At 35.0% G+C, this 25,365-nt stretch overlaps 3 protein-coding genes across 3 annotated transcripts; all 3 read left to right on the top strand.

The window, feature by feature from the left end:
* The first annotated feature begins 4,084 nt into the window (after positions 1–4,084).
* Positions 4,085–6,253, top strand: LOC145631447 (small ribosomal subunit protein uS10y). Its single transcript, XM_081683519.1, has 4 exons — positions 4,085–4,238; positions 4,320–4,453; positions 5,320–5,433; positions 5,863–6,253. Exons 2-4 carry the CDS (start codon positions 4,345–4,347, stop codon positions 6,003–6,005), a joined length of 366 nt encoding a protein of 121 aa, XP_081539645.1. The 5' UTR covers positions 4,085–4,238; positions 4,320–4,344; the 3' UTR covers positions 6,006–6,253.
* A 1,167-nt stretch (positions 6,254–7,420) lies between these two features.
* LOC145631446 (transketolase, chloroplastic) lies at positions 7,421–11,446 on the top strand. The gene is made up of 7 exons (XM_081683517.1): positions 7,421–7,987; positions 8,748–8,838; positions 9,017–9,122; positions 9,227–9,509; positions 9,733–9,881; positions 9,957–10,110; positions 10,191–11,446. Exons 1-7 carry the CDS (start codon positions 7,514–7,516, stop codon positions 11,148–11,150), a joined length of 2,217 nt encoding a protein of 738 aa, XP_081539643.1. The 5' UTR covers positions 7,421–7,513; the 3' UTR covers positions 11,151–11,446.
* Positions 11,447–12,872: 1,426 nt separating this feature from the next.
* LOC145631445 (putative disease resistance protein RGA1) lies at positions 12,873–17,151 on the top strand. Its single transcript, XM_081683516.1, has 2 exons — positions 12,873–16,326; positions 16,572–17,151. The coding sequence occupies exon 1, from the start codon at positions 12,873–12,875 to the stop codon at positions 16,248–16,250; it is 3,378 nt and encodes a 1,125-aa protein (XP_081539642.1). The 3' UTR covers positions 16,251–16,326; positions 16,572–17,151.
* Positions 17,152–25,365: the final 8,214 nt, after the last annotated feature.

Here is a 25,365-nt window from a genome sequence, read left to right as displayed (position 1 = left end):
ACGTCATTATATGACCCTAAGGTGTATCCCCTAGGGTTTCAAGACTTTTCGCCACTAGGCCCTAGAACATCAAAAATTCCTCAAAAAGCGTGGATAATAGCCTTAAATTTTGGAATTTTTTTCACCTTTTTTCACCCGTAAATAAAAATTGTCGAGATGGTTACCATGGTCCCTAATACCCTCCGGGAGTCCAATTGGGTGGGTGGAACTATCCAATTTGCCTTAAAACGGCAATTTACCCGTTCAAAACTTGCACCGATTTCGTAAACTAAAGCCCACCACGGACAATTTTGACAACCTATAATGGTCATATATGGTTCCAAACGTCATTATATGACCCTAAAATGTATCCACCAGGGTTTCAAAACTTTTCGCCACCGGGCCCGTAACATCAAAAATTTCTCAAAAAGCGTAGATAATAGCCTTCAATTTTGGAATTTTTTGACCTTTTTTCGCCCCGAAATAAAAATAGCCGAATTTTTCACCACAGTCCCTAATATCCTACGGGAGTTCAACTGGGTGGGTGGAACCATCCAATTTGCCTTAAAATGGTTAATTTACCCGTTCGAAACTTGCATCGATTTCGTGAACTAAAGCCTACCACGAACATTTTTAACAACCTATAATGGTCATATTTGGTTCCAAACGTCATTATACGACCCTAAGATGTATCCCCTAGGGTTTGAAGACTTTTCGCCACCAGCCCTAGAACATCAAAAATTCCTTAAAAATCGTGGATAATAGCCTTCAATTTTGGAATTTTTTTTACCTTTTTTCGTCCGGAAATAAAAATTTCCGAATTGTTCACCACGGTCCTTAATATCCTCCGGGAGTTCAATTACCATCCAATTTGTCTTAAAACGGTTAATTAAGTCGTTCGAAACTTGCACCGATTTTGTGAACTGAAGCCTACCACAGACAATTTTGACAACCTATTATGGTCATATATGGTTCCAAACGTCATTATATGACCCCAAGGTGTATCCACTAGGGTTTCAAGACTTTTCGCCACCAGGCCCTAGAACATCAAAAATTCCTCAAAAAGCGTGGATAATAGCCTTCAATTTTGGAATTTTTTTTACCTTTTTTCGCCCAAAAATAAAAATTTCCGAGATGTTTATCATGGTCCCTAATACCCTCTTGGAGTCCAATGGGGTGGGTGGAACCATTCAATTTGCCTTAAAACGGTCAATTTACCCGTTTGAAACTTGCATCGATTTCGTGAACTAAAGCCTACCACGGACAATTTTGACAATCTACAATGGTCATATATGGTTCCAAACGTCATTATATGACCCTAAGATGTATCACCTAGGGTTTCAAGACTTTTCGCCACCGGGCTCGTAACATCAAAAATTCCTCAAAAAGCGTAGATAATAGCCTTCAATTTTGGAATTTTTTTTACCTTTTTTCGCCCCGAAATTAAAATTGCCGAATTGTTCACCAAGGTCCCTAATATCCTACGGGAGTTAAACTGGGTGGGTGGAACCATCCAATTTGCCTTAAAACGGTTAATTTACACGTTCGAAACTTGCATCGATTTCGTGAACTGAAGCCTACCACGGACATTTTTAACAACCTATAATTGTCATATTTGGTTCCAAACGTCATTATACGACCCTAAGATGTATCCCCTAGGGTTTAAAGACTTTTCTCCACCAGCCCTAGAACATCAAAAATTCCTTAAAAATCGTGGATAATAGCCTTCAATTTTGGAATTTTTTTACCTTTTTTCGCCCAGAAATAAAAATTTCCAAATTGTTCACCACGGTCCCTAATATCCTCCGGGAGTTCAATTGGGTTGGTAGAAACATCCAATTTGTCTTAAAACGGTTAATTTAGTCGTTCGAAACTTGCACCGATTTCGTGAATTGAAGCCTACCACGGGCAATTTTGACAACCTATAATGGTCATATATGGTTCCAAACGTCTTTATATGACCCTAAGATCGTAAGATGTATCCCCTAGGGTTTCAAGACTTTTCGCCACTAGGCCCGTAACATAAAAAATTCCTCAAAAAACGTGGATAAATAGCCTTTAATTTTGGAATTTTTTTTTTTTACCTTTTTTCACCCAGATATAAAAATTGTTGAGATTTTTATTATGGTTCCTAATAACCTCCGAGAGTCCAATTGGATGGATGGAACCGCAGAACCATAGAAACTTGCACCGATTTCGTGAACTGAAGCCTACCACGACCATTTTTGACAACCTATATATTAGTTATATATGGTTTCAAACGTCATTATACGACCCTAAGATGTATCCCCTAGGGTTTCAAGACTTTTCGCCACCAGCCCTAGAACTTTTCGCCACCGACAATGTTAATTAAAAACGCATATAAAGAGGTTTGAACTTCTTACCTCATGGAATTACACTACATGTCGTACCATCTTAACTACCAATAAATTATGCTTAATTCTTCCACATAAATGTATTTAAATGTAGAATACAAAATTGCATCTAAACTCAAAAACAAAGAGACACATAATTATTCTTTGTATTCTCTTCAATATTCAACTTTACATTCCAAATTATTAATACTTCAAACACTTAATTAAAAAAAATTACTCAAAGTATCATCCCGGGGCAACGCCCGGGTGACACACTATTTAGAATTTATACCATGAGCCAATTTATCATGGATTTAACTTGATAATACAATTACGTATCGTGGTTCCGAATGAATAAATAGTACGTAGTAATTAAAATTCGTAAAAATTTTCTTGTCTTTCATGTATGTAGAATTAAAGAAAAAAAAAATATAATGTAATGTATTGACTTTTTAAGAAAAAAAAAAAAAAGAGTTGGACATGGATTAGGTTGACACAAGGGTCGGCTTGTATCACTACCAAAACCCTAGAATTTCTTTTGCTTTAGGGCAAGTTTTTATTTTATTTTATTTTATTTTTTTTATTCTGGTTTTAAGTGAGATGTAATATTGGGGTTTCATTGTGAAAGGGCTAGTACCTTTTCTTTTTTGTCAGAATTTATATCACTAGACAGTTCTATCATGAGCCATTTAACTTGATAATACAATTGCATATCGTAGTTCCGAATGAATAAATTATCCATGCTTTTTGAGGAATTTTTTATGTTACGGGGCTTGGTAGCGAAAAGTCTTGACACCCGAGGGGATACATCTTAGAGTCATATAATGACGTTTGGAACCATAATGACCATCATAGGTTGTCAAAAATGTCCGTGGTAGGCTTCAGTTCACGAAATCGGTGCAAGTTTTGAACGGGTAAATTGACCGTTTTAAGGCAAATTGGATGGTTTCACCCACCCAAACGGACTCCCGGAGGATATGATGGACCATGGTAAACATTTCGGCAAATTTTATTTCCAGGCGAAAAAAGGTAAAAAAAAAAATCCAAAATTGAAGGCTATTATCCACGCTTTTTGAGGAAGTTTTGATGTTACGGGACCTAGTGGCAAAAAGTCTTGAGACTGTAGGGGATACATCTTAGGGTCATATAATGACGTAAGGAATCATATATGTGAAAAGGAATAGTGTCCTTCGAACAAGTGTGTTATTCTGATAGTGGGTTCAGAAATTATTAGATTGCTAATATATTCAGTATGGTCAAGTGATCGGAATGCCTGGGTGGAGGCCGCTTATGATCAGTAATGTTAATGCATAATTAATATTACAATAAGTAATGTTAATGCATAATTAATATTACAGCTTAATCTTGACTGGACCCTTCACCCAAGCAACCAACGAAAAGAATTAATGATTCGACCGAGTAATTATATGAGTTCAAGGGTTTTTACAATGGTACTGCCCTATTCAACTCTTACTCAAGCATCATTCCCATTGGGAATGATGAGAGTATGAAATTCTCTCCCATCGATGTGGGACAATGAGATTTTCACATTTTATTTTAAAGCTAAAATAAAATAATTAAGCAAACTAGTAATAAATCAACAAGTGTTATGCATAAATCAACAAGTGTCATTCACGTTTTTAGGAACGGTTTTTAATATATACTCCGTAAGTATAGATTCTCACCTTAACCCAAAGATAGTAGAAGCCCTTTCGTTAGGAAAGCCCAATAGACATCCCTCCATTAACCAGAATAAAAAAAAAAAGGCCCAAACTAGAAAACCTAGGGTTTTATTGGTAGTGACATTTATACAAACCCTTTCTTCTTTACTTTGCTCTCCATTTGCCTTTGCCGTCGCACAACCTAGGTCTTCCTCTTTCTCTCTCCTCTCTCAGCCTCACTCAGGTACTCTTCTCTCTCTCTTCTATGAGCTAATCATCGTATTTCAATGGAAAATTCATCCTAATTTATGCTAATTATATGTAGGTTAACAGCAAAGGTTGCAGCAAAAATGGCGTACCCAATGAAACCCACGAAGCCTGGTTTGGAGGAAGCCCCTGAGCCTACCCACAAGATCAGAATCACTCTTTCTTCTAAGAATGTTAAGAATCTCGAGAAAGGTATTCTTTTTTTTTTTGTTTTTGATTTGGGTTGTATGAATTTGTTCTAATTATTGTTATCAAGTTTATTGCTTTGTTGATTATTATCAGTGTTTAAGCTGCGGTGATTTAGGGTTTAGCTTATGGTTTTGATTGCTTGTATAATTGAATGAATTTGATGTCATTTATTAATTGGGTAGTAGTTGAATTTTATGGGTTTTATAGTAGTATGTTATTTAGATGAATTTGATGAGATTGTTCATTTGGGTGATAATGTAATGATGAAATTTTGAATATTTATGGGTAGTAAGTAGTTGTCGAAGGAATGTTGGTATTATCTTTGGGTAAACATGTGATTTTGTGTTTTGGTGATTGGAATTATTTTGCCGAAACAATAATATCATGATGAAGATGATCTGAAGTCGGTATTGCCATAACGTGTGAAATGAGTACGAAGAATTAGCAGCAATGCATCTATGGATTAACTCGGTCGACTAGTTTTGTATGTTTACTTCAGATTTGGGTATAATATGTTTATTGTCACGCTTAATTTAGCACTAGTCTTTTGTAGATGGGCTTTCATTGATTAACCTGATATTTGGAAATTGTAATTGAACAAACTTTTTTAGAGGGAACTGAAACAACTTTAGAAGTGAGGCATTTGATGTCTACTTGAGACAGGACATTCTTACCCTAGACTTGGCTATAGTGATGTATTTACATTTGAATTGTAACTTGCTAGTGCTCTTAAGCTGTGAATTAGTTGCAGCTGTGTGTTTGAGGCATTGCCGTTCTATGATTGTTGAGTTCACTTTCAGTATTAGAAATGCTTACCTTGAGTTAATTTTATCTAAATTTGATTTTGCATGGCTTGATATGTTGAACAGTGTGTGCTGATCTTGTACGTGGTGCCAAGGACAAGCGTCTTAGAGTCAAGGGACCAGTAAGGATGCCCACCAAGGTTCTGAAGATTACAACAAGGAAAACCCCCTGTGGTGAAGGTATGTATCAAATCTTATAACTAAATCCTATAATTTTTACTTTCAGGACTTCATAGATAATAATTGTAATGGATGATTTGATATTTTTGATGTTGTTGGAATGTTTTGGAAAATTCTTGCTTACATTATTGAATATAAGAGGTCTTTCTCTGCTTACTCTCCCTTGATAACATCATTCTAGTTTCTTGTTTAGTTGAAATCTTCTTGTAACCTGTGATTTTAATTCAGTCTGTGAAACAATTAAACTTTTGTGTTTGTTACACATAGATTCTTCTTAAAATACTGCATATGACTTGGCAATTGTAAGGTAGATGTGTTGAGGGAATTTTAGTGTGATGCTGTCTATATACCTGTTGAGTCCTTGTAGGATGTTCTTTTTAGCACATTTTCTGTCTATAATTTCAATTTTGCCTTGTTCTTATCTTGCAGGAACCAACACCTGGGACCGATTTGAGTTGCGTGTCCACAAGAGAGTCATCGACCTCTTCAGCTCCCCAGATGTGGTCAAGCAGATTACATCTATCACCATTGAACCTGGTGTTGAGGTTGAGGTTACAATTGCAGACTCTTAGATGTTCTGCTTATGCTTTAGGGCTTTTGTAGTTGTCTTCATATATAGTGGTGCCATCTTACTCGGGATTTTGGAGATAACTGAATTGTTTGTTTGAAGAGATATTTTCATTTAGTTATTAATGTTATCAATCTTATCATGTTTTTGAAGGCATTGAACATGCGTTATTTGGTAATGCTTTATCTATAGAACTCTCCCATTTAAGTATGGCTACATTATCAATATCAAAATTTTGTTGGTTACTCTGAAGTGGCTTGTGTTGTATGATATCTAATGTAAGCACTTGTTCAGTTGTTTGTGTTCTGAGGAGCTGAGACATCAAATGAGTTGGATTTTCATTTACTTCTTGTAAGACTAAGATGATTATATGATGCTGTAGGAGCGGCCTCTGTTTTGGATGGGATAACTTCATTGTTACATAAATTTTTTTTAATGTTACTGTTCAACTCGTGCTACTCTTGAGCGATTATGAAGTTTAAAAACATTGAAGAACTTTGTTTAGGCTTTTGGCAGTACATCGGAGATAAGAATCAACAAATGATACATGATATAAATGTTAATGTTTTGATCGAAAGATAGAACTGAATTGACTTGAAATCGGTAGTATTAGTCTGACAGTAAAAAACTGTAATGTTTTATTAACAAGCACAGATTCTAGAATCCTAAAGATTGATGATTTAGCAACAGTTCAAGTCCATCCATTTATAGAGTTATTGCACTGAAGAGAGTTTGCTATTGCGCATATTATGGGATTGAAGTCTGCCGTTCCCCCCCCCCCCCCCCCCCCCCCAACACACACACACACAAACAATAGTAACACACACAAACAATAGTAACGAATACTAACTGAAAACCGTGAATTTAAACTAGTATAAAGATTTGTCTCTAATGTTTGTGGCTCGCCTCTCATAAATCCAACATACAAAGATTGAAATGAACTAATACGTTTTATCATGTTTGAATCGCAAAGATGTCTGTTTGTCACCCTTGTTACAGGGTCAGGTTAAATTTCGTATCATCCTATGCATAAAATCCCTATGTTTTGACACAAATACGACATTAACATACCAATATACCATGAATTATAGATATTCCACTTGTAAAATGGTATGGGATGAGGCATATTCACCTTTATGATTCCTTTTTATGATCAACTATTCGTGGTTGGCTATTTCTCTTGCCTTGATTTTTTTTTGTTCTTTCCCTTGTAAAAATAAAGATTTTTTCTTAAAACTTTTCTAAAATAAAAACCAAGCCTATCATTTCCTACCCACAACCAACGTCCAAGATTCACCCCTTCCCTAATCCAACGGCCATCATTCCTCCTCCTATCAACGGCCATACATATTTCAAAACAAGATTTATTGGACCCCACTTCTTTCTCCTCATCCTCTCATAATACTCTCCTCTCCAACAAACTAACACTCTCATCTTCCACTCTTTTATCCCATCTTCTTTCAAGAGAGAAAGAAGTAAGATTGCCATTTTCATTATCCAAAACCAATATCAATGGCAGCTTCTTCTTCTCTTAGCACACTATCTCATCAAACACTCCTTTCGCACCCGAAAACACACCTTGCAACCACCCCTACTTCATCCCTTATTGTCCCTACAACCTCTAAGGTCAATGGAGTGCTCCTTAAGTCATCCTCCTCTAGGAGGAGGCGTGCTGCGCCTCGTGCAACCGTTGTGAGGGCTGCAGCTGTGGAAGCGTTGGAGTCAACAGACACTGATCAACTTGTCGAAAAGTCTGTCAACACCATAAGGTTCTTGGCTATTGATGCTGTTGAAAAGGCTAACTCTGGTCACCCGGGTTTGCCTATGGGATGTGCTCCCATGGGACATATATTGTATGATGAGATCATGAGGTATAACCCGAAGAACCCGTATTGGTTTAACCGTGACCGCTTTGTTCTCTCTGCTGGTCATGGCTGTATGCTTCAGTATGCTCTTCTTCATCTTGCTGGCTATGACAGTGTCTTGGTTAGTCCTCTGCCTATGATTTAATTTGATTTTCTCTTATATTGTTAATTTTGCTAATTATTTGTATAAGAAGCTGTATGTACTTTTAAAATGATTGTTTCATAATTAATTTTCCATCATGCTACTAATTATGTGATCTGATGATAGAAATGTAACAAGTACTATGAAGGGTCGTTTGTAAAATTATGTCATATCCTTAATCATAGAGTTGGGATGATGTGACTAAAATCTAGCTAAGCATGCCTAAGTGAAAAAACTTTACATCATGACCTCCTTGGGAGGTTTGGGGTTATGATCATGTACTTGTACTTTAGTTTATCTTAAATTATGCTTTTTATTTTTTAATCTTGGAATTTAAATCATATATTTAGTAATTTTACACTGATGAAGTAGCTCATTTAATTGATAAATTAGGGAAAGGCTGAACCATAAGCTTGCTGGGATGTGAGAATTTACTCATTTAGACTAATCAGTTTAATTACCAGTAATTTGTCTATTATTAGAAAGTCAGAAGGGTCATTTTGGCTAATTGATGCTCCCTTGATAATATCAATTCACTATTATTTATTAGTTTAGTTTATATGGTTGTATATGCATTATTACTTGCCTGACAATTATCTCTGTAAACTTGTGTGTATTACATGATAGTTTATATGGAACAGAGAAAGTATGTTTTTAATCAGCCCCATAAACCTATGATTCATATAGTCATGTATAATTGTTTTCTGACTGTTAGTACATTATATGAACTCTGTAACAGGAAGAGGATTTGAAGACTTTCCGCCAATGGGGAAGCAGAATTCCCGGACATCCAGAGAATTTCGAGACACCTGGAGTTGAAGTTACAACTGGTTGGCCTCTTGTTAATTTGTTTAATGTAATATACTATCAATGAGTGAAACTCATGTTTATAACACCGATGAACAGATCTTGTTGATTGCTGTTATTAACTTTTACGAATAGTCTCAATACAATGAATTGGTTAATGTTAATGCTGTTGGTAAACTCATTGCATTTCACATTATGCAGGGCCACTTGGTCAGGGTATAGCCAATGCTGTTGGTTTGGCTCTTGCAGAGAAGCATCTGGCTGCTCGATTCAACAAACCTGATGCTGAAATCGTTGATCATTACACGTAAAGCCTTTCTTTTTTTTTTTTTGCTCTGCTAATTTGTGCTTTTGATTCTGTTCAGATTACTTCTGCATGTATAATTTTACTTATAATCTTTGAACTTTCAGATACTGCATTCTTGGTGATGGTTGCCAGATGGAAGGAATTGCCCAGGAAGCTTGCTCGCTTGCTGGTCACTGGGGGCTTGGAAAATTGATTGCCCTGTATGATGATAATCACATTTCTATTGATGGCGACACTGCCATTGCATTCACTGAGAGTGTTGATTTGAGGTTTGAGGCCCTTGGCTGGCATGTTATTTGGGTGAAGAATGGTAACACTGGTTACGATGAAATTCGTGCTGCTATCAAGGAAGCTCAGTCTGTCAAGGACAAACCCACTTTGATCAAGGTCTCCATTATATTAATTGCAACTTTTAAGGCTTTGTTCTTTTATTGTATTCTATATTTGGTTTGTTGCATTATTCTACATTCATTCTTATGTGAACATCAGTGTTTTAGCTGTTGGAATGAAAACTACCAGCTTATTTTTCAAGTAAATGAGTGTATATTTTATATTTTTATGTTTTGTAGAGATACCTGAGACAGATGATTTAACCATTTTGTTAATGCAGGTTACTACCACTATTGGTTTTGGGTCTCCCAACAAGTCAAACTCGTACAGTGTGCACGGAAGTGCATTGGGTTCTAAGGAAGTTGAGGCTACAAGGCAGAATCTTGGCTGGCCTTACGAGCCATTCCACGTTCCAGAGGAAGTGAAGAAGTAAGCAACACGATTGCATTTCACACCTTTTGATTTAATTATTGCTATCCAACTTATAATTTCCTGATTCTGCAGGCACTGGAGCCGCCATACCCCTGAGGGAGCCTCCTTGGAAGCTGAGTGGACTTCCAAGTTTGCAGAGTATGAGAAGAAGTATCCTACAGAAGCAGCTGAGTTCAAGTCAATCATTACCGGTGAATTGCCTGCTGGTTGGGAGAAAGCTCTTCCTGTGAGTAGCTACTTAATCATCTTTTATTCTTAAGCCAAATTGCTAGAGTACTCATAGAATTGTTTACTTTCTTTTTGCAGACTTACACACCTGAGACCCCAGGTGACGCAACCAGAAACCTGTCGCAGCAATGCTTAAACGCCCTTGCAAAGGTTCTTCCAGGACTTCTTGGTGGTAGTGCAGATCTTGCATCTTCTAACATGACCTTACTAAAAATGTTCGGAGACTTCCAAAAGGACACACCGGAAGAAAGAAATGTTCGTTTTGGTGTTAGAGAGCATGGAATGGGAGCCATTTGCAATGGAATTGCCCTTCACAGCCCAGGGCTAATCCCTTACTGTGCTACCTTCTTTGTGTTCACTGACTACATGAGAGGAGCAATGAGGATCTCTGCCTTGTCAGAATCTGGAGTCATCTATGTTATGACCCACGACTCTATTGGGCTTGGAGAAGATGGACCCACTCATCAACCCATCGAGCACTTGGCAAGTTTCCGTGCCATGCCCAACATCCTAATGCTCCGCCCAGCTGATGGTAACGAGACTGCTGGTTCATACAAGGTTGCTGTTGAAAACAGAAAGACACCATCCATTCTTGCTCTTTCTAGGCAAAAGCTTCCTAACTTGCCCGGAACATCCATTGAAGGAGTTGCAAAGGGAGGGTACACCATCTCAGACAACTCTTCAGGCAACAAGCCTGATGTTATTCTGATTGGAACTGGTTCAGAGCTGGAAATTGCTGCCAAAGCTGGTGACGAGCTAAGAAAAGAAGGAAAATCTGTCAGAGTTGTATCGTTTGTGTCTTGGGAGTTGTTTGAACAGCAATCTGATGAATACAAGGAGAGTGTCCTTCCTGCAGATGTTACAGCAAGAGTAAGCATTGAGGCAGGATCAACCTTCGGATGGCACAAGATTGTGGGATCAAAGGGGAAGGCCATCGGTATTGACAAGTTTGGAGCTAGTGCACCAGCAGGAATAATATACAAGGAGTATGGAATCACAGCCGAGGCAGTTATTGAAGCGGCAAAATCAGTTTGTTAGGCCACGGTGCTGCAGATTCTTTTTGCCTCCTGTTTTCCATTTTTGTTAACTGATCAAGTAGACAAGGCTCCCTGGTCAATCTAGTGAGTACTGTATTACAGTAAATCCGAAAAAAAAAAAAATTTAGTTACTGTAAAGAAAGCGGATTTGATCGTTCCATTTGTCAAGATGAATTTCTAAGGCTTCTTACAGTAAGAGTGTTTGTTGATTTGTATTTAAAATCTTGCATTCAATGTTAAAGTATGGACAGCATATTTTCTAATAAGGAACAATGACAGTGATGCTGATTATGTGAAGCAGTTTTCTCTTCCCATTCAATTAGGACTTGTTTTCTTGAGATATGGCTGCTTATTCAACCTCGTTTCTTTCTATGATATATGTGTGGTTTGTTGATGTGCATCACAGTAATTCCTTATTAAAAGTACTTCATGTTAATGTTAGAATCTTATGCTCTTTTATTTTGCCTCGTACTTACGAAACTTCTTGTGCCAAGAACTTCTGGTTTTTGCAGTGACTTCTGAGTTTTGACAAGGTCTTCAGACTCTTCACTAATACGGAGTAATTTTGGAGAAGTCTTAATCAGTACTCGTAGTTTCTACATACAAATTACTATGTACTCCCTCCGTTTTTAAATACTTGCTCAATTTTTCCATGCGCGGAGTTTTAGGAGAAATTGGAGAAAGTATTAAAATATGGAGGTAGTGAGGTAGTTGAGAGAATAAAAAATTATAAAAAGCAAAAGTAGTGAAAAAATAGGATGAGAGAGAGTATTATGTTGGGTTCACTAAATGTGAGAAATGAATTAAATATTGTAAAAGCTTTTTAAAAAAGAAAATGGAGCAACTATTTAAAAACGGCCGGAAAAGAAAAGTAGAACAAGTATTTAAAAACGGAGGGAGTACTTATTTCTAAACAACAATTAGGATGTCAGTGAGTAAATAATCTCAACTACGAGTATGATAAACTCTATATACTACATCTGTTTCATATTATTTACAACAATGTAACATAAAATATGAGTAGAAAATATTTAAATGTTGCAAGTAATATAAAGGATAAAGAAAGTATTATTTACAACAAAGAATTTTTTTTTTTTTATTTTTGAAAAGCTACAACAAAGAAAATTTTAAAATATTACAAATAATACCTTTTTTTTTTTTTTGCATAATGTTTAAAAACATTTAAAAATATTAAAAATTTTCCAAACTGGTCCACTCTGGGTTTTGGACCAATTTTATCATTTAGGTCTATTTGCAAGTTCCATTTTTACAATGGGATAACGTAATTGTCAGTTTGTCACAATGTTATTGTGGATCCACTATTTTTATTTGCCTTTTGTGCTTAGTGATACGGTATTAAATCATAAATTCATATAAATAAAAGGAAACAATTGAAAAGAAGTAAAGGAAAAAAACTTGATAAACAAAAAAGGATATAAAACAGAAAACTGATAAGAATGTGATAACTTTTTAATTTTTTTTTGTTTAACATTTTTTTTTAAAAAAATAAAACACAAAATAAACCATATCAACGGTTTACGATTGTTAATAAAACTGAAGGGCTACGATACAATGGCCACAATAAAATTATGGCCACTCAAAACTCATCCAAAATATAGGGAGTAATCAATCAAGCTGTGGTCACCATTACTCTTACTATCTTTCTCCACTGTCCACTCCATCATCTGTTCTTTATTCACTCTGAAAACTCTACCAAAACCCAATGGCTGAACTCGGAGTCTCACTTGCTGCGAAACTCATAGAAGTGATTAGCAGTGAGATCATTAAAGAGATATGCGATATGTGGGGTTACAAATCTCATCTTGAAGACCTTCACAAAACTGTAACCACCATCAAGAATGTGCTCCTTGATGCCGAGTCCAAGCGAGAGCTCACCAAGGCAGAACGAGGCTACATCGAGGACCTCAAGGATGTTGTTTATGATGCCGACGACTTGTTCGATGAGTTTCTCACTCTTGCTCAGCTGAAACAGATCGATGGCAATGCCAACAAGGGTGGTAAGTTCTCTGAAAAGGTGCATCGTTTCTTTTCTTCTAAGAAAAAGAAGATGGGTCAAGCTTACAAGATGTCTAGTAAGGTTAAGGAGATTAAGAAGCAGTTAGATGAGATAGTTGATAGGCACACTAAGTTTGGGTTTAAAGTTGACTATAAGCCTATTTGTAGGAGAAGGGAGGAAACTTGTTCGTATTTACACGCGGATGATATTATTGGGAGGGATAAGGATAAGGATAAGGAGATGATCATAGATATGTTGGTAAATCCTAGTATGAAGGAAGATTTTTGTTTCCTGACTATTGTGGGAATGGGAGGGTTGGGAAAAACCGCTCTTGCTCAACTTGTGTTTAATGATGATAAGATAAAGAATGAGTTTCCGGATTTGAGGTTATGGGTTTGTGTCTCTGATCAAGATGGGGAGATATTTGATGTGAAAGCAATCCTTTGTAAGATTATTGAATTGGTTGATACTGATCGTAAGATTGATGGTAGCTCTACAATGGAATTGGTGCAAAACCGATTTCAAGATCAATTACGAGGAAAAAAGTTCTTTCTTGTTCTTGATGATGTATGGAATGAGGACCGTGAGAATTGGCTTGCTTTGAAGAAGTTCTTGATGTTGGGTCGAGGGGGAAGTAGGATTGTGATAACTACACGTTCAGAGACTACATCAGCTATAATAGGGGATGAACATGCCTATAAATTACAAGGGTTATCTCAAGAGGATTCGTGGAAGTTGTTTAAGATGTCGGCATTTAGCAGTGGATGTAACCAAGAAAGTCATGGTGAGTTGGTTGAGATTGGGAAGAAGATTGTTGCAAAGTGTCATAGCGTTCCTTTAGCTATAAAGGTGGTAGGAAGTCTTTTGTTTGGGCAAGACATACGAAAGTGGGAGTCGTTTGAACATAGCGGACTAGCCACAAATGGTGAAGGCAATAATAAGATTATGTCTATATTAATGCTCAGCTACCACAATCTAGAATCCTCGTTGAAGAGTTGTTTCAATTATTGTGCAGTGTTTCCAAAGGATTATGTAATAAAGAAGCGTGTATTAATTCAACTTTGGATGGCACAAGGATACATTGTGCCATTAGAAGGAGGTCAAAGTATAGATGATGCTGCGGAGGAACATTTTGTAATTTTGTTACGGAGATGTTTCTTTCAAGATGTCCAAAAGAACGCTTACGGTGATATTTGTTCAATTAAGATCCATGACTTGATGCATGATGTTGCTCAAGAAGTGGGGAAGGAGGAGGCCCGTGTAGTGACTGCTATGACGAATTACATGGGTGATAAAATACGTCATGTGCAATGTGTTGGTGATATATGTCCAGAAACGATCTCTTCATGTAGCAATAAGATTCGTTCATACATTTACAATAATGTGAGAAAAGAGCCTCCAGTGGATACTCTTATTGACAAGTGGTTGTGCCTAAGGGCGCTTGATTTGTCTAGATCGCACATTAAAATCTTGCCCGATTCAATAGGCAAGCTGTTGCATTTAAGGTTTCTTGACTTGTCTCATAATAGTAGGTTGGAGATACTTCCTGATGGAATTACAAGGCTACACAATCTGCAGACATTAAATTTACAATATTGTGGTAGTTTAAGGGAGTTGCCAAAAGATTTTAACAAATTGGTTAACCTTTGGCATTTGGATTTACTTTCTTATGATAGTAGCTTAAGTGGTATGCCTTTAGGCTTGGATAAGCTAAGTAGTCTTAGAGTGCTTACATACTTTGTGGTGGGTAACAGAAATTCAAGTGATGTTGACGAGCTGAAAGCCCTAAAACCTCTCATCAACTTGAAGGGATCCATCACGATTGAAATCGGTGAATATTATACTAATAGAAAAGTGGCAGGCATGAATAACGGGGTAGAGGGAAGGTATCTGAAGAGCATGAAATATCTCACCAGAGTCAAAATCAATTTTAGTGAGAAACAGGGTGGATGTGTGAGACATGAAGCTGTGTTGGAAGTCCTGGAGCCACCTTCAAATATCAAGGGATTTTGCATGAGCAATTATAAGGGTACAACAATTCCAAAGTGGGGGAGAACAGAGAGTAACTGGGCAGTCTCCCTATCGCGTCTTGTCAATATCAGGTTTGCTCGATGTAGAAACTTGACGGAGATGCCAGTGCTAAGTAAACTGCCTTATCTGAAATCACTGGTACTTGAATATTTGGATAGCTTGGAGTACATGGAGAATACAAGCGGAAGCATAAGCAATGACAGTGAAGCAACAACTGCAGAATTAGCAACATTCTTCCCTTCCCTTGAAAAACTTAGGTTTTACGAGTTGGATAAATTAAAGGGTTGGTGGAAGGAGGAGCCATCAGCTGATGATAATCACGGCTTGAATTCCAGGTGGAGATTTCCCTCTCTATCCGAATTACATATCTCTGATTGCCCAAACCTGACGTCAATTCCTCTTTGTCCAAACCTTGAAAAGCTGACCTTGACAAGTAATAAAAATTTCCAAATATTAAAAACAGCAGATGATACTTCTGTCAGTGTCAAATTTTGGTACCTGCTTACAGACAATGCGAGTATTTTGAAATCAGTGCCCACAAATAGTCTTACTTCTCTTTGGATAATAGAAGGAGGAGATCAGGAGAGGGAGAATGAATCAGAAGTTGGAGAGGCATTTCAGAGTTGTGCATCTTCTTTGCAAAGTCTAACAATTGACACAATATATAGACTGGACAGACTGGCTGGAGGAACAGGTTTGCAGCATTTCAGTGCTCTGGAGGAAATCACATTAGTAGGCTGCAACAACTTCCTCTACGACTCCGACGTGTATGAAGAAGATGACAACATGATGCTTTGGAAATCTTTTCCTCAAAGCCTCCGCTCCTTGTATTTACATAGATTTGAATGGACTAGTTTGCCAAAGGGGATGCAGTATTTGACCTCCCTCAAAGCCCTCTACATTTACGATTGTGGCAAATTGACAGCCCTCCCAGAATGGATAAGCAGTTTGTCTTCTCTTCAAAGCCTGCACATAAGTGACTGTGGTGCCCTCAAATCAATACCAGAAGCAATGCGGACACTCACCTCCCTCAAGAGACTTTCCATACAATAATGCCCGGATCTAGTTCAAAGATGTAAAGAACCTGATGGAGAGGACCGTCCCAAAATTCAACACATCCCCCCAAATTGTAAGTCATTGTACCAACTATTTACTGTATTTGTATTCATTTTTATGCCTAACAGACATAAAGCTATCGTTCTTTGGTTTTCTGTCCCTTCACAAAATTACAGCTAATTTAAAAACACCAAGTGTTGATCTTCCAATACTGTGTTTAAGTTTTGTTTTATTTCTTTCAGAAAATAACAAGCTGTTTGTTTAACTAGATGCAGCTACTAAATTTCTTTCACTTAACATAAGATTTTTCTGTCTCAGGTAATATGGTAGGGAAGGTTATAAGGTTCTGACTTCTGAGTCTTGCTGATAACAGTCTGAGATGACCAGATGTTGATTATCTGCGGTAAAAAAAAAAAAAATTAAAAAAAGACGACTTGAATGCCTTGAGGGGTTGCTGTTCTGAATCACAATCCATTTGTAGCCAATTTCAGCAGTGGATTTAACAGTACACAAATGCAGCTGTACTACTGAAGATAGCAATCACCAATTCTTTGTCATTCAAACAGAACTTGCAGTGTCATTCTTCAAATGTATATATACAGACAAGCTGAAAATTATCATTTCAGGCCTGAGCTAATACGCTTAACTGCTTAAGGCATTGTAGCATTGTTTCTGTTAGTTACTGCATCGATGATCTCTTATCTGCAGCTTTTTTTGGGAAAAAGCATCATTGGTTTTCCCTTGTATGTCTATTTCTTTAGGAAATTGAGAGGTTTTCACATTTTTCTCTGTATCTTGGCTCTTGTGGGAATTGTAACCATTAAATCTTTTGTAAGATTCTTAATTCAATTTTCTCTTTTATGAATAAAAATAAAACAGCTATGGTTTGTTTCATTTAGATCATTATATATATATGTTCATCTTTTGCATTATTATAGGCAACTGATGACTGACTGTAATGTATAGGATCAGGCGCGTCTACTTCTTTGCAGTGAACCTGCTCTGATATATATTATTTGATTCCCAATATTAATGACAACCCATATTTTTTTTCTGATTAAATCAATCAAATAAAACCATTTGAAAGTTGATCATCAGGGCTTCCAAGGTTTCCAACTGTCTATTTATGTAACACTTGCCAATGCATCTACTGGCCGTGTGTTGGACAGTGTATTTCATACCCACCTTCCCATCCTCACTGCCATGAGTGTGTAATCTAAGAAGAAACTAACCACAAAAGTTCATCAATAATGCTTCTAGTGACGTACTAGTAATCGCCGGAATAGGAAAGTTGTTTGTTGCTTACAAAAATTTATGGCTGCTAAACCATTTCTATAATATTACTTCAAAAAGTGCTTATAATTTACTTGAAATGCTTGTTGTGTTTGTACTTTTGTGAAAATCGAAGTTTCCAACCTAAGTCTAAACTGCATCTTCTATGCAAAAACATTAATTTATAGGGTAAGTTACACCTATAACTCAACATGTTATTGCTGAACTATCTCTTAATTAAATAATAAAACCATATTAATTAAGTTTGTACAAGCTACATTATATAAAGAAGCTGGTTGAATCTATCTCAACCATCAACAAGCTAAAAAAGATGGCAAATTTTAACCAACTTCTCAAAATAGCAACCACAATACTTGTATTCTCTAAACTATGCAACATGAATTTGAGCATTGCTGAAAGTAGTACCTTTAATATTCCTCAAAGATTTACCTTCATTGTGGTTCGAAATCATGATGTAAAGCCTATTAAGGTCGAATGTTCTCATGATTTAGGTAACATCAAAGTAGTTCCTCCTATGAAATGGGTGAGGATTCCAGTGCCATTGTCTACACCATCTCCTGGACATCCCACGGTCTGTTGGGGTAGGCGCGACAATGGGTATTGTGAGTCGGTCTTGTATGTTGAAAATGGTGATGCAAAGAAGTGTACACCGGAGAAATGTTTCACTGTTTTTGCTAATAGTACTGGGGTTTATCGTCGAGACCGACATTTTCATGCTTGGGAGAACCTTGGTGAATTTTGTGTGGAACATTAACTATATGCTCAACTAGAGGAAGGTTTAATTTGTGACATTTTATTTAGATATACTTTTAGAGGAAGATAAGATTATGATAGCATAATAAGTATATATACGTAGTATTGAATAACTTTTGGCTACAAGTTATAAGGTCTAAATTAATTTTTTAAGAATTTTTCTAAAGTGTTCTTTCCACTTTGACTATTCTTGTTCTTAAAAAAGTGACTATCAACTAGAGGTGAGTTTATTACAAGGAATGAAGATAGTGATATATGCTGGCAGAAGAATAGGTGAATTTGGAAAACAAAACAATTACCATCAAATGTAGTTAAATTATAGAGGATCATGATAAGTAATTACTAATTAGTTATAGAGTTACTATATGATATTGCAATCACAGTAATTTCCTCTTATTAAGGAGTATGTAATAAATTGTAATGATGATGTTGCATTGATAATTTGATATAGGAGTACTTTGTAGAATAACATTGTTCTCTTTTTCTTTATCTTAACATTGTTAGCTCTATTGTTCCAAATTTCGTTTAATTGTTTATTTCTATTTTATTTTAAACTATGTTTCATATAAACTTAATAGGTGATACGCGTGTTGTTCATCCTTGAAACGGTTACCCAATTGTTACCATAGTATAATATGGTAAAACGTATTGTAAATCATATAGGTGAAAGTGATAACAATACACCCAAAGCTATGGCAACTTTGTTCACTCTATTCATAGCAAAATAGCAACACTTTTATTTTTTATTTTTTTTTTTTGGTATGAAAAAGCAAAATAGCAACACTTTGTCAAAGGCCACTCTTAAAAATAGGGAGTAGCAAAAATATTGGGCCTTACTCAGTTCAGTTAATCACGTGGACCGTTTAGGTAAAGGCAGTGGGCCTGCTTTCGAAAGTGACTTATTCTCAGCTGTTAAAGATTTTGTTTAGCCCAAAGGTGATGCAAAGAAATGTACACTGGAAAAATGTTTCACTGTATTTGCTAATTAGTATATACGTAGTAAGTTTATGAATAACTTTTTTTTATTTGAAAGGGAGCTTATGAATAACTTTTGGCTACAAATTATAAAGTCTAAATAATAAATTAAATTAATTAATGATTTTTAAGTATAAATGTTATTTAATTAAACAAAGTATTATTTCTAATTTTTAGAGGTGATCATTGGGCAAATCGGGCCGAGGCTAAAAAAGTCAGCCCGCTTCTCGGACCAGGCCAGAAATTGTGTGCCCAAAATCGCCGAGCCATGCGGCCTTTTTGTGTTAGGCCAAAAAAAATCAACTAAAATGGCATAAAAGCAATTTCCGAAGCCTGACAAAAAATTGGGCTATGCCAGGCTTGACCCAATTTCGGGCCAGAAAAACCCACCCAAAATCAGGTTGGACCGACTTTGAGCAGCTCTACTAATTTTTAATTCTTATAAGGTCTGATCTGCTTCATTAAAAACCCATAATCAGACAATCATAAAGATCCGCCTCATTTATTTATTGGTGGGGCAGGACGGATCTAATCCAAGGGTGGGTTAGGGCTTTTATTAATCCGACTCATTAATTTTTTTCATTATTCAGATTCATACAAAATTCTCTATATTTCACACATTATAATCACTCTAGATTCACTTTACCTTACAAAAAATATTTGACATTAGTTTATTTACTAGTATATTTTTACATGTAAATTAAATTTTATACTATTGATATGATGGGTGGCACTGGCCAAAAAGACTTGCGTGGACCTGGTCCACAATAATATTATTGTGGACCCAAGGTCTATACACACGCAACTGACATTATATTAAACATAGTGACCATTATTTTTAACATAGTAACCTTATTTTTAACATAGTAACCTTTATTTAAACTACTACAATGTTTAATAATATTGTGAACTTGAAATACGACGCTATTATCTTAATTTTAACTTAGTGGCCTTTATTATTCATATTGATCAGTATATAAAATATTTCATTACAAAAATAACCACTTAGGCCTATATATTACCAAAATAATTTTTATTTCAACATAGTGAACTTTTTTTTTAATTATAGTGACCCTTTTTTTATTAATAAAACAACCATACTTTCTCTAATGTTAGTGGTCCACAATAAATTAGTGTGAACCAGGTCCATTTAAGAATTTGTAGGCACTGGCACCTCTCAATTGGACAAAAAAAAAGGGAAAAAAAATTTAAAATAAAAAAAAAATAATTAAAAAAAATATACTAAAAGCAGCACTTTTGTATAGTTTTAGTGAGTTTTGGTAACTTTCTTTATTTTTTTGCAAGAATTTTGGTAACTTGAAGAATGAAGACTACCGGTAAGAATAAGAAGAAGAAAAAAAAAAAACAAAAACACAGGGATTAAAATAGCAATAGCCCTGCTTCCCCTGCTCTTTCTCCCGTCTGTCTCAGTTCAGTTCTCCCTTGAAGCGCACTCAAAGTTCTCCGTTAAAACCATCCAATACTTGTATCCTCCATTGAAGAATGAAGCTTCTGAGGTAAGCTGTTGTTTCTTTTTGTAATCAATTTCACGATCTAGGGTTTATCTTTTCATTTAGCTGTCAGTGCGGTAAGTGTAATTGGTTAAGATTATGGAATGAAAATTACACTGCTAATATATTGCAAAACCCTAATTTTATAATTATATAATTTTATTGGTGATAATGTTTTAGATTTATAAACATTGAAATTGATGTAGGTGATGATGGGGAAACCACTAGTATTATTGATTACTCTTGCAACGGTAGTGTATGGATTTTACGCATTGCCGGATTTCAGTATGGTTGAGCTTGATCGCCCTTTTAACATCTTTTTCAATCTTCCGATGTAAGTCCACTTTACTGCTTGCTTGATTTTGTGTCTTTTGTTTTGGGATGATCATTACTAAAATATGTGTGCTGTCTAATTTAGATACCAAACTGTTTTTGTGATTGTCATCAATCTTAATCAAGTATTTCCTATGGTACAACTATAATTTGGAGGAATTTAATACGGAGTACTTTTTAATATATACATTGATATGGAGTATTCATAACAAATTTAATGGAGATTGTATAATTGTTGTGTTTTATCAATTCACCTTTTTTTCTTTGAAATATCGGGTTTGTCTTATATCTTTTTTTGTGCGTTTGTTGTTTTAATAAATTCTTACTTGTCTTCCTTACCTAAGGTTTGTAAATTATTGATTTTGTTTTTTATTTATTATAGAAATTCAAAGAAATACGATGAAAACAAAGAGTGGGAATAATAACATTAATGTCTTTATTAAATAACACATATACGTATATTGAATTGCCTATATGATGTTCCTCAAGGCTCAATTAATTTAGAATCTTATACTAAAGCATATATGGAGTACAAGTATGTATCAATTACAAGTATTATATAGTATATTTGATCTTCTTGATTAAATAGGTTTCATAGATTCAACACAAGGATTTGGATGCCATTTTGATACATCTAAGATAATTATAGCTGATCATTTATATTACCAAACTTTTAGTTATGTGGATTTTTACTACAATCACGAATACAGGTTGAGATAGCGCCCGAAGGGTCTCTTGAGAAAAAACAAGCTCAACAAGAATTGAATGATGAGATGTTGAATAGAAATCATACAGATTGTGCCATGAAAGAGATTGGAAAACTTCTTTTTGGTGAAGAATATTTCTCTGAGAACCGTATGACCATCTATTCACCGATTGATTATGACGTGGATTGTTTCAAAACAATGGTATATATCTAACCTTTTAATTTCTTAATTAATGTATGAGTATATTAATATGCATATGCATCACCTGCTTTTTATAAGCATGAGCCTTTTTTAAGTTTCTACAGTCGAATAACAAATTTTTATGTGTTAATTGTATCCAGTCTCTTGTTTATATGAAACATTGCGGAGATTTGTACGGGTTTGAGTATGCGTTCTATAAGTACATGCCTGCATTTGCAAATATCTGCAATGCTGGTTTTCAACGAGACCAAGTGGATGAAGTTGCATCTAAAGTGTGTAACAACAAATGTAATCTGAGTCTCTTGCTAGAAAAAACTTCAACTCGATCTTTAGAAATTAGTATTACAGAATAATTTTTTTTTTTTTTTTTTTTTTTACAGAATAATCAAACTAGTACTATAAATCAAACTATGTTGACATTGTACTGTGTTGTATTTGGTCATTGAATAAGTGCAGCACTTACTAGAATTTTATATTGTCGGACCGTTCTTTGTTCGAGTTTCTGAATTTTGTATCTTCGCTCGAGTATTTATATACTCCGAACTTTGTATTGTGTTCTGCATTCTTGTGAGTATGAGTATGACCATTTGGACTCGTATGTTTCAAAAAAAAAATAATAAAATAAAAAATAAATAAATAAAAGTTCCTATCTTCTCGTATTTTCTATTTATGGCCTCGTTTGGTAAAGAGCTTTTTAAAAAAGCTTTTAGCTTATTGAACATTATTAGTTTGACCATTTTAAAAAAAAAAACTAATTTGGGTATTTGGTATGTAGCTTATTAAAAACAGCTTTTTAGGCCCAATATGCTCATTTAAAGGCTCATAATAAGAGCTTTTTGTAATTAACTTATTGAAGAATTAGCTTTTTAGGTACTAAATACATTGAAACAACTAATAATAAATAGTTATTTTTAACGAGGGATTAAAATCATACGGATAACTCCGTATCATGTGTTATAGTTGATAAACTAAAGTAAAATAAATAAAAGTATCGAATAAGAAAAATTAAAGCCAAAATTTTTTTATAAAAAAGTAATAACTCTTTTTAGTTTTTTTTTACTGATAATTCAATTAGTACAAAATATGAAAGAAACTCGTAAAAATAATGAGCCTGACTATAAATTTTGAAATAAGTTCGGCTATAATTCAATATCTAAATTCTAAATACACTATAATTTGAATTAAGAACGTACACATTTTAAAATGAATGTGTAGACTTCATTTGAACAGACTTGATTGCCACAGTGACAAATATGCAGTTGATATTTGTTTCGGGTTTTCCCACTTTTGCACCAAAAAAAAAAAAAAAAAAAAAAAAAAAAAAAAATGCAGTTGACGACATCATTTGATCTTCATTGACAATCACCTGTAGATCATTGAAAGTGATCTATAGCCTCAAACCTCAATTAGAAATTAGAATGACAAGCATCAAATCTTTTTTTTTTTTTTTTTTTTTTTAGAAGAGAAGGAAATTAGGAACTAAACTGAACTGATTGGAATTCACCATAACTGAACTGAACTGAAATTAAATTGAAGAGAACAGACCCTACGCATAACCAAAACTCAATATTGTCATTTGTTAATACATCATTGCAATATACAGAGTACTACTTCATTTTTGGATTGTAATTTGGCAATGCTATTTTTAACAATGTTAAAATAAAAAGTAGACTTTTATATTGGTCTTTTTATCCCTTATCTCCATCCGAACCAAGAGCCCTCAATACCCCGACATCATGCTTCTTGGCTGATTTATCCCATGTCATTAAACCATGAGCTTTCAACATCCCATAAAAAGTTTGAAATCCTCACTAGTCACAAACATTCACGTCTTTCAAACTTTGTGGAATAAATGAAATATGACCATGGAATATTCTTATTACTACTATTTCTCATTCATCAACATATCATTGTACATATATAGATAGTAGGTAGTTAGGTACACTTATATTATAGTACGTACAGTTTTATACATCTTCGTAATACTTATTAGTATTATCGTTACATATACCTACTTTTAATAAACACAAGTATACATAAGAATTATACTCCCTCCGTCCCAAAAAGAACGACTCATTTGGTCAAAATTTTGTCCCAAAAAGAATGACCCATTTGCATTAAAACACCACCAATTTGCAACAATATTTGTGCAAAATTAGCTTCCCCATATAAAAATTTGATTTTTCCATATTATTTTATGGGTAATGTTATATGTAGCCCTAAGGGCTATATATAAGCATTAAATATACTCTCGGAAATTGTATAAAATTAGGAATTTATGACAAAAACACGCGTAAATCAGTGTAATTAGTGTTTATATTTTCGTGATTTCTCAATTTTTTACGATTTTCAAGAGTAATTTTAATGCTTATATGTAGCCCTAAGGGCTATATATATCATTTTCCTTATTTTATTACTTTCTCTCTCTATTTTTTTAGAAACTCCATGTAAATTTATCTTTTCAATATACTTTTACTTCTTTTTACTTAACTTCCTTTATACCCGTGTAATCAACCCAAATGGGTCGTTCTTTTTGGGACGGAGGGAGTACATACTTAACCATTAACCACGCCAAATCGTTCTTCGTTCCCAAACAAGAACTAGAAATTTGAAGTCAATAACCATTAAGGTCATTAATAAATGAAAAGAAGAAAAGTGAGGAACATTTATAAGCCTTAGAATTAGCGTTACACCATGGAAAATGTGTCCGATTTGATTTGATAATACGGACTAGTTGGAATTAATGAACTTAAATTGCATTTGGCGGGAAGCAAGGAGAGGTGTAGCGTAGCAATGTTTATGCAAGTGGGGTAACTTCAACTTGTGCATGTAATTTTGCATGGCCTCTTGATTAATGGTAATGGACCCCTAGCTTATTATTTTCTTCATAAACTTAGAGGAATCTTTGAAAATATTAAACACAAGTACTTTTAACTTTTAAGGGCTACCCTTATTTTAAGGAATGTCCTGCCTTTATATTGCCAATAATCCTTGTAAGAGGCCCTATTTGTTGCTTGCTTAGAGTTTACGAGTATACATGTACGAATAGCCCAATATATGGTAACCTTATTAGTGGATGATTGATTAATTGGAAATACCAAATAAGGATGTGTTCATGATTAAGGCTCTGTTCTCTTACGTTGAAATTTAGTTCAGTTAAATTCAGCTCATTTCAGTTAAGTTCAGTTCAACTCTTAATTTCCTTCTATTATAAAATATTCAGTTCAGCTCAGTTCAGTTTCAGTTCAGCTGAGTTCAGTCAATGAGAACAGACCCTAGTGAAACTTTGTAAAGTATTTGTTTTTAAATACTTGTAACACATATATCTTTAAATAATAT

The sequence above is a fragment of the Chenopodium album genome, chromosome 5, assembly GCF_948465745.1.
Source record: "Chenopodium album chromosome 5, dcCheAlbu1.1, whole genome shotgun sequence".
NCBI classification, from domain to species: domain Eukaryota; kingdom Viridiplantae; phylum Streptophyta; class Magnoliopsida; order Caryophyllales; family Amaranthaceae; genus Chenopodium; species Chenopodium album.
The sequence above is the reverse complement of the archived record's forward strand: the minus strand, read 5'-3'. Positions and strand labels throughout refer to the sequence as shown.